General features: G+C 41.7%; 1 protein-coding gene across 1 annotated transcript; it reads left to right on the top strand.

The window, feature by feature from the left end:
- Positions 1-898: 898 nt before the first annotated feature.
- LOC124274870 lies at positions 899-9,940 on the top strand. The gene is made up of 9 exons (XM_046710242.1): positions 899-1,136; positions 2,128-2,276; positions 3,704-3,788; positions 4,367-4,525; positions 4,648-4,758; positions 5,913-6,052; positions 8,039-8,255; positions 9,035-9,291; positions 9,362-9,940. The coding sequence occupies exons 2-9, from the start codon at positions 2,139-2,141 to the stop codon at positions 9,938-9,940; spliced, it is 1,686 nt and encodes a 561-aa protein (XP_046566198.1). The 5' UTR covers positions 899-1,136; positions 2,128-2,138.
- Positions 9,941-10,551: the final 611 nt, after the last annotated feature.

Below are 10,551 nucleotides of genomic sequence, written 5' to 3'. Positions count from 1 at the left end.
ACTGAACATAGTTTCTAAACATCATGATTGCAAAATGCCTTGAAATCAGTTGTATATTTCCTGAACACTCTGAATGGTTACACATCAGGTCTTTTACTGGTTACAGTCTGAATAGATTGATGAGTTTCCCTCGCAGCTCTTTCTTCCCGTTTCTGTCTCTGAATCTCATTCTTCTGAGCAATCTTTTCCTTCAGCTTTTGGCGCTGTTCCTTTGCTTTCGATATATTAGAAAACACTGACTGTCGTGTAAGAAGCATTTTCTCCATCGCTTTTCTGATATCTATATGATCAGGTATATGAACAAAGCGGATATTGTGACCCTGAACAAAGAAATCACTGAACCTTTGCTCAGGTCCTTTGACGGGTGTGAAAATGACATTTTCCATAGTCAAGTGCATCTGTCCGCTAACCATCAAGATTTTGCCATGCACCGAATTTTCATTCCTTAATTCAACAGTCGTCCTCACACCTTCCATGGCTTTTAACAGACACACAAGTGTGTTGGTAATTTTATGCTTTTCTCTTGCGCTTGTCATGTTTATTGGTCTCCGAGTACTTCGAGAAGTTTCGCCAATCTCGTCACAACCAATTCCATGCAAACTTCCCGCTGGAATTACAAAGGCAGTTGTCTCCCGTTGATTGTAATATTTCCCAACATCCACATATTTTATTACTACTAAACAATAAATTTAGTCTTACATTTCTGCTACATGTATTGTTTAAAAATACATATATTAAACCTAATTTATTAATAAATTATTTATAAGTTACTGTATTTGCTCATTAAAATTATAAAACTGTTATACGTTTAGATTCGATGTTCAACACAGAATGTTTTGCATTAGTAGCACTTCAATTGCCCCTTAAGCACTTGCAATATACATATATTTATGTTTCTAGTTTACGTTTGATGAGCCTGTAGTGTACCTTAATAACCCCGTATTAGTAGCGTTAAAGGTTGTATATAACGTGATATATGCCTAACGGAATTTGTCATTTTGAGTGCATTAAGCGGCATGGCGAAGTTCATCATGGCGGCAAAAGTTTATGTTTTGAACGTTGTGATGGAGAGTTTTTATTTTTTGTCCAACAAATCGTAGCTGTCAGGTGACAATGCAATAGGCACCTTTTACAAAGTAATACCATCGTTCATTTATTGTATCATTCATTGTATGACATTTGTCCATAGAAGAATTTCATTGAAAAGAATGGTTTCAAAAAAGACACTGATCAGATGATCTTCCGTCTGTGATCGATCGTTTTAACATACGTAAATCTATTTATTTTACTATCTTTAATGAGCATAATTGGTAAGACTTTCGCCCGTATCCCCCCTTAATTATAACGATGAGGAAATATTTCTTTGAGTTGCATTTTTAGAAGTTGGATATGTCTTTCAGTATGTTCAGATACAATGAAAGAAATATCTTAAACTCATCCTTATCAGATGAGGAATATATATTTAGGTGATATGATTTAACTAGAATGAAATTTAAGGGGGATACGGGCGGAAGTCTTTCCGCATGATTTTGTTTTGTACCACCTTAGTGTATATTTTGTTTATGACTAAATATTTGGCCTTTCTTTTTAATTTGATTGGTATTTCTGTGGTCAGTTTTGACTACTGTCTGGTTTACTGGACATATTAGCCATTATAACCAAACAGGCACGTTTTGTCACTTGTAATATGAACCTAGTGTGTATGCTGTGGCTCTTAATATACATCTAGATACATCATACAATGAGTTAGCAGATTCACTATGTAGGTTTTTGCATGACTTGAACTTGCAAGGACTGCCAATTTGTTTGAGATATATACCTCTTCAGCTGAATAGATATATCACAAACAAATTTGGCTATGTTTTTACTAGTTTGTAGTTAACATGGGTACTTGAACAGTTCTTGAGGATGTGCTTTATATCTTAACCCAGAGACCATGTAATCTATTATATGGTCTCTGCTTAACCACTTTCATTCTTTATTTTCAACATCCTTTGTTTTCTTTCAAAAGTTGTTTCATACCCATTTGCAACTGTATAAGATGTTAGTCCAAACAGAAATTGTTGTACAGAATTCCAGATGTGCTTCCACTGATGCTCCCTTGCCACAGTGAAGTTGATGTTTCAGTCCTAACCAAAATGGTGGATCTACTGGATGACTTTCTGTGTGGGAGATACAGGAAATGTGTTGAGTATCTGGAGGGATGTGAAGATGGCAAGTTCCAGCCAACACAAGTACAAGTACAGTCTAACAAGGCTGTCTGCAAGCTTCTCATGGTAATACATCCGGGTTAAACTAAGAGGAATGCTTTCCAAAAATATTTTAAAATTCCAGAGTAAGTTTCTTTTAGCTCAACAGGAACAAATACTATAATCCAATATCGGGTTAATGCCTGAAAAATTCAGAGACCTTCCAACAGTATCTGTTAAGATGAGCTCAGAATAGCTACATGCTCTCTTGTCAACAAGGCACGTCCCAGGCCATGTGTGTTACTGAGACTTATTTTACTAAATTATATATGAGCAAACTCAGCTCAATATTGGGCACCAATATGTAAAATTTCTGAGTACTGTGAAAGGATTCAAACTATGGACCTGATATAAAATCAGATACCTTGCCCTCGTGACGAAAGAGGTTAACCCTGTCAGCAAGCTGACAAGAAAAGGATATCATCTGTGGGATGACTCCACGCCCTGCTACTAGACCTGTGTATTGTGGCCTAAGTGGCGAGATGATATATCCCGATACCAGTTTAATGAGGCGAGATGATATATCATGAAAGTATTGGCAAGGAACCTGCGAGACGATTATCATCACGATACAATGGTGGCGATATGATACGTATCCCGATACTTTGCAGTTTCTAGTAACAGAACAGATATGGCAGATAAAATGACTGAAACTTTATTTGTTATGCATCAGAACTTGTGTTACATTCACACACACTTAAAATGCTGTACATCTAATAAAGATTCAGCATTTAATGCTTAAGAAAGTACAGTCACACATATTCAGTATACCTTGATCTAATATATAAATCTGAAACTGAAGTTTCCCTTGGGAAGTTGTGTTTCTACACCAATGCTTTCACAAACAACTCACTGTAATTTATATCAGAATTCAGAATCACTGAAAAACTGCTTTCTAAATTTTATCTTCTTTTGTTCTCTTCCTTAACACAGCTAAGACATTGTTCATAGTTGTTAATAAATGGTGTTATTTGTCAAACAACTAAAACATATCTGCATATTTCAATTACTTGAACACAAGTATTCTACAGTTCACAGAGTTTGCAAAATGTTCACACTCTTTGACTTATACACCAACTCCTTTGTTCTCATAACAAAGATAACAGACACAAATTCCTTTAAGGTTCAATTTGTTTTTAAATTCAGAAGAATTTCAAAGAGTCTCCTTTCCTATTCCTAATGCAATACTCCTTACACCTTTAAGTAGTATTTAAGTTGTGTCGGGATATATATCGTCTCTTGTGGAGATACATCGATGTATCATGGACACTCGCGATATAAACATCCTGATATATTGCCTAAATGTGTTTTGTATCGATGCACTCATGTATCACGTAGTTGACGATGTAAACATCGATACTATCGATGAATCGTTACACCACACCCTGCTACATTGGCATGATATTGCTCAACACTGTCAATGTTCAATATGACATTTGTTTACATTGATTCAGACACTGTCATGCTCCCCGGTGGATGCTGTGAAAACTTTGAGGACCTCTCTCAACGAGCTGGAAAAGTACCTCATACAAATACAGAGTTAGTATTTATGGAATTTATTATCATGTTTGAAATAACAGGGATTTATCTGACATTCTAACCAGCTGGTATTCAGCAAACGTAATAGTTTCCCAGTTTACTTTATTGTAATAATCACCTATGTTGTAGCTAGCAAAAAGGACATTTTCACTGAAAAGCTAGCACCAATTGTAAGAAAAAAGGTTTATTGCATATATGGAATGCAATGTCAAAATACATCCTTGTTTTGAGAAAACGAATACTTCCCAAATTCTGATTTTGACAAAAAATCTCGTTTCCCCATTTCACATGTTCTCAGGGCTATTAGATGTGCATGCAGATCAGGTGGAAGGGGAGGCAACTCCATGTGTCAAGGGGGCTGATGGTCATGGTAACTGTCACAGGATGTGGAATTAGATAAGCCGTTAATAAGTTTCCATATGAAATTGTGTTCCCAGGTTTTCCTCCTTCCTGAATATACCTCAGAAGATTGACAAATACACTGGTTCACTTAAAGCCCTGTATTATCTCTGGTGTTTAAGTGCAGATGTAATGACTTTTCATTAACTGTTTTCACAGTTGGTGTCGTTCATCTGCAGGTTTTCCACCCGAGATGTTGAACATGGAGACTGAGATGACTATAGTCTACAACAGTGTTTACCTCAATCTGCTACTTCACACACACTGCGGCGGCGGCGATGACGGCCAGGCGGTGATGTCCCAGTGTGGAGCTGTATTCAGCAAGAGTCTTGCCAGAGGTAGACCTTGACCTTCTGTAGGCCATTAGATAATCCTGGTGGATTCCATCTAACCATGTTTAGTAAAAACTATTAAAGCCTTGACGAAATCAGTCATCTGAAATTAGCGCATCATGTTTCAGTGTTGGCAGCAGTTAAGCACATCCCATGTCCCAGAACTCCTGCTGATTCCCCAGACCAGGCGGTCATGTCACAGTTACATGAGCTTCTTCAGTACTCACAGATTCTGCATGGTGAGAGCCATGATCCACTTATAATTTTGCAGTACAATGAAGCTTAACCTGACTGGTCAGTTGATGTGACGTCACTTTGTTGTATTGTTTCTAAGTGAGTGAGTATGGCTTTCACCGCTTTTAGCAATAGTCCAGCAATATCACGGTGAGGGACACCAGAAAAGGGCTTCTCACCCATGTGGGGAATCAAACCTGGGTCTTTGATGTGACGCGAATGATTTAGCAAATGTTTTAACCACTACGCTTACCACCACCCTGTATTGTTTCTAACAATGTGAGACCCGTGAAGGTCCGGGTTAGAATATTTATCTTCAGTAACCCATGCTTGTCGTAAGAGGCGACGGACAGGATCGGGTGGTCAGGCTCGCTGGCTTGGTTAACACACGTCATCGGTTCCCAATTGCGCAGATCGATGCTCATGCTGTTGATCACTGGATTGCCTGGTCCAGACTTGATTATTTACAGACCGCCACCATATAGCTGGAATATTGCTGAGTGTGGCATAAAACTAAACTCACTCACTCACTCACTCACTAACAATGTGGTATGACATTATCCATTGTTCATGACGTCACAAACTGCCACCGTGGTGTAATGGTTAGAGTGTCCACCCGAGAGCAGACCCTTTGTGGTTGTGCTCTTTTCCGGAAGTTCGCTGGTTCGATCCCTGTCTGGCGCCACATCATACCAAAAGACGCTTGAAATATAACCGCGCATGGTATCTCAGTGAGCAAACACTATAAAACCAGCTTAAATCTGGCACGAGCCGCATTAATGGTAAAACAAGGACTGGTCGGCTCGGCATTAATGTCAGTATATTGTGTCTGAGCGGAGTGGGTATTCATGCTTCACTGCGGCATGGTATCTCAGTGAGCTAGCACTATAAAACCAGCTTCAGTCTGGGCTAGTACAAGCAGCCACACATACACATGCATGCACGTTGTCATATGAGCGAAATATTCTTAAGTAAGAGGTTAAACCCCATTTCACCTCACCTCACCTCATGGTGTCACAAACTGATATATCATCATATAAAATATTCTTAAGTAGAGGTTAGACCCCAATAGATTATCTTAAGTGAAGTTGCTCATTTTGGACATTTCATTTTATTTTCTTTCTTAAACACTCAAGCGCTCACACGTTGTTGTTTCCAGCATATGGGATCACGTCCCCCATCTGTTTTGCTGGATGTGCCTGGTCCTGTCTACAGATGCTGGTGAAGAAAGAGAAAGAAGCCTTGACTTGCCTAGAGTCTCTCACACAGATGCTGGCAGAAACAGGAGATACATCACAGGTACTGGTCTCTCCCTCGTCTTGCTGGTAGTACTTGTGTTTATCTTGTGTCCTGGAAGGATGCCAAGGGTGAATATGTCCTTTTCTCTGTATCAGTGTATGCTGATGGTGAGTGAGTGAGTAAGGTTTTATGATGCTTTAAGCAATATCCCAGCAATATCATGGAAGGGGACACCAGAAAGGGTTGTCACACATTGCACCTGTGTGGGGAATGGAAACTGGGTATGCTGTGTGACGAGTGGACGCTTTAACCACTAGGCTACTCCACCGCCTAGCCCCCACTACACTGATGGATTGTTGCTCATGCTTCCAGTCCCTGATTTGCCTAGTCCAGACACAACTATATAGAAATATATAGAGAATCTCAAGTGTCTTCTGATATCAATTATATCAACACGAGTTGATAAAGGTACAAATATCCGAGGCTTGTCGGGGATATTTTAACATTTATCAACAAGTGTTGATATATTTGATATCAGAAGACACGAGGGTGAGATTCTATTTATCATCCAGAATCACTCTTCATTAGTTTTCAATGAAAACTGTACATCTCTGAACACGGTTCTGTCATTAGATTTGCAGTGCAGCGATGTCATAGCACTGTGACGTCATCAAGTTCATGATGTCATAGCATTGTCAGGGCATTGTACAAAATCTACTGTCAAAACGATATCTCCTTGTGATCTCACACAAGCAATATCTCCTGTGGAACACAGTTTTGGATGATAAATCTGCTCATAGCATAAACTCAGACAAATAAGTTATGTGATAGAATGATTAAGACTTTAAAAATGTATCTACAGTGAAACCTCAGTAGATCTGTTGACCGCCTCTGGTGTATTTGAAAGAGTGTATGTCTGGATAATAGAAGTCTGGGTTCAATCCCAAGTCATATTTAAACATGTTAAAAATGGTACACGTTACCTGGCTTTAGGCATGAGAGCGATGAAACAAGGACTGGTTGGCTGGAGTCAGATTGATGTGTCTGGCGGGTGAGGGTAGCCATGTCTAGCTTTCCAACCTACTCCTTTCCATCCCATTGATCTGGTGTGACTGAACTGTGTTTCTCTAACTATTGATAAGAATTTGGATCATGAACAATGAATGTTTTTGGAATATTGTCAAAATATTTCCATATTTGTGGTGAGTAAAAGACAATCAATAATTATGGAACCAATCATCCCAAATATACCAAACTGCCTCTGTGGAAGCTTGACATCTCTGTATGGTCCTCAGTTCATTCTCTGAATTCATCATAGGGGCGGTGAGGTAGCCTAGTTGTTAAAGCGACTGCTTGTCACGCTGTAGAGCAGGGTCCGATTCCCCACATGAGTACAATGTGTGAAGCCCATTCTGGTTTCCCCCTACATGATATTGCTGGAATATTGCTGAAAGCGGCAGAAACTCACTGAACTCACTCACTCACTCACTCTGTTGTAAGAGGCGACTAATGGGATCAGGTGGTCAGGCTCACTGACTTGGTCAATCCATATTGTGCAGATCAGTGCTCATGCTGTTTATCACTGGATTGTCTGGTCCAGACTCGATTATTTACAGACCGCCGCCATATAGCTGGAATATTGCTGAGTGAGGCGTAAAACTAAACTAAACTCACTCACTCATTCACTCACTCACTCACTCACTCACTCACTCTGTTGTAAGAGGTGACTAATGGGATCAGGTGGTCAGACTCACTGCCTTGGTCAATCCCAATTGCGCAGATCAATGCTCATGCTGTTGATCACTGGATTGTCTGGTCCAGACTCGATTTTTTACAGACTCTGCCATATAGCTGGAATATTGCTGAGTGCGGCGTAAAAAAAATACTCACTCACTCACTCACTCACTCACTCACTCACTCACTCACTCACTCACTCACTCACTCACTCACTCACTCACTCACTCACTCACTCACTCACTCACTCACTCACTCACTCACTCACTCACTCACTCACTCACTCACTCACTCACTCACCTGTTTTCCCAGATGCCAGTGAATTCTGCTGGACTCCGTCTGTGTGTGTCAGTGCCAGGAGACAAAGTCCGGCAGCGAGCCAGCCACACGGAAACCCTGTTTGCCCCGGACCTTGTGGGTCTCCTCAAGGGGCTGTGTCACTACAAGCTGGCATACTGGGGGCTGAGTAGGGAGTGCCTGTCAGGGATACACGGGGACAGTCTGCGGACTCAGGTGAAATATGTAATAGGTGAGTTATAATTTTTGTAATATTCTTTACTTTGCAAATGAAAACCACCTGAATATTTAAGGATTGATTCAAATATTATTAAGAATGAGATAACTTTGTTGTATGTCATATGACAAAGTTGTCTCATGCTTTATAATATTATGAGGAATTAATATTGTGTTTTAAGCAACTGCCTCAATTGCCGATAGGGAGCTAGATGTCAATGATATCATTACTCATTAATGAGTGCAGGTTTTGATTCCAGATAGCTGGCTGGCCTGTATGGATGTCTTGACACCTTGTTTTATGTAATATTTCTCATGTTCACAAATTGAGTTACCAAACTAAGAATCATATGTCAGTCACAATGTAGGTCTAATTTTCAGACAGATATTTTTCCCCAACGACTTCTGGTAATTTTTAACTAATCAAAGTTAATTCTTTATATGTATCAACAGTACAGTATTATATTCGCTTGCTCGCTTTCTCACTCACTCACTAAACCAAATAACCATCCCCCAGCAACAGCTATTTCTCTCTCTCTTAAGATCCGGGTTAGAATTGATCTTCAGTAACCCACGCTTGTCGTAAGAGGCGACTAACGGGATCAGTTGTCATGCTTGCTGACTTGGTTGACACTGTCATCGTATCCCATTTGTGCAGATCAATGCTCATGCTGTTGATTACTGGATTGTCTGGTGCAGACTTGATTAATTACAGAGCCCTGCTGTATAGATGGAATATTGCTGAGTTCTAACCACATGATGTCCCACTAACCACATGTATATCCCACTCTGTAGGACTGTGTTACCTGAAGGAGGGTAAGGCTGATGACTGCGAATATTCTGCATCTCTGTACTGGAGGCTGCCTTACACCGGAGCTCCTCATGTCCGTCACACAGGTCGGGATGCTCCACCTGATGGGACAGTGCTATGCCCACAAGGTGAGAATATATTCTACATCTCTGTACTGGAGGCTGCCTTACACCGGAGCTCCTCATGTCCGTCACACAGATCCAGGACGCTCCACCTGATGGGACAGTGCTATGCCAACAAGGTGAGAATATATTCTACATCTCTGTACTGGAGGCTGCCTTACACCGGAGCTCCTCATGTCCGTCACACAGGTCCGGGATGCTCCACCTGATGGGACAGTGCTATGCCAACAAGGTGAGAATATATTCTACATCTCTACTGGAGGCTGCCTTACACCGGAGCTCCTCATGTCCGTCACACAGATCCAGGACGCTCCACCTGATGGGACAGTGCTATGCCCACAAGGTGAGAATATATTCTACATCTCTACTGGAGGCTGCCTTACACGGAGCTCCTCATGTCCGTCCACACAGATCCAGGGCGCTCCACCTGATGGGACAGTGCTATGCCCACAAGGTGAGAATATATTCTACATCTCTGTACTGGAGGCTGCCTTACACGGAGCTCCTCATGTCCGTCCACACAGATCCAGGACGCTCCACCTGATGGGACAGTGCTATGCCCACAAGGTGAGAATATATTCTACATCTCTACTGGAGGCTGCCTTACACCGGAGCTCCTCATGTCCGTCCACACAGATCCAGGACGCCCACCTGATGGGACAGTGCTATGCCCACAAGGTGAGAATATATTCTACATCTCTGTACTGGAGGCTGCCTTACACCGGAGCTCCTCATGTCCGTCACACAGGTCCGGGATGCTCCACCTGATGGGACAGTGCTATGCCCACAAGGTGAGAATATATTCTACATCTCTGTACTGGAGGCTGCCTTACACCGGAGCTCCTCATGTCCGCTCACACAGATCCAGGATGCTCCACCTGATGGGACAGTGCTATGCCCACAAGGTGAGAATATATTCTACATCTCTGTACTGGAGGCTGCCTTACACGGAGCTCCTCATGTCCGTCACACAGGTCTGGAATGCTCCACCTGATGGGACAGTGCTATGCCCACAAGGTGAGAATATATTCTACATCTCTGTACTGGAGGCTGCCTTACACCGGAGCTCCTCATGTCCGTCACACAGATCCAGGATGCTCCACCTGATGGGACAGTGCTATGCCCACAAGGTGAGAATATATTCTACATCTCTGTACTGGAGGCTGCCTTACACCGGAGCTCCTCTCATGTCCGTCCCACACAGGTCCGGGATGCTCCACCTGATGGGACAGTGCTATGCCCACAAGGTGAGAATATATTCTACATCTCTGTACTGGAGGCTGCCTTACACCGGAGCTCCTCATGTCCGTCACACAGATCCAGGATGCTCCACCTGATGGGACAGTGCTATGCCCACAAGGTGAGAATATATTCTACAT

Source organism: Haliotis rubra, unplaced genomic scaffold (assembly GCF_003918875.1).
Source record: "Haliotis rubra isolate DU_JTF1 unplaced genomic scaffold, ASM391887v1 Scf195, whole genome shotgun sequence".
Classification (NCBI taxonomy): Eukaryota; Metazoa; Mollusca; class Gastropoda; order Lepetellida; family Haliotidae; genus Haliotis; species Haliotis rubra.
Note: the sequence above shows the minus strand (reverse complement) of the source record. Positions and strands in the feature narration are given on the sequence as shown.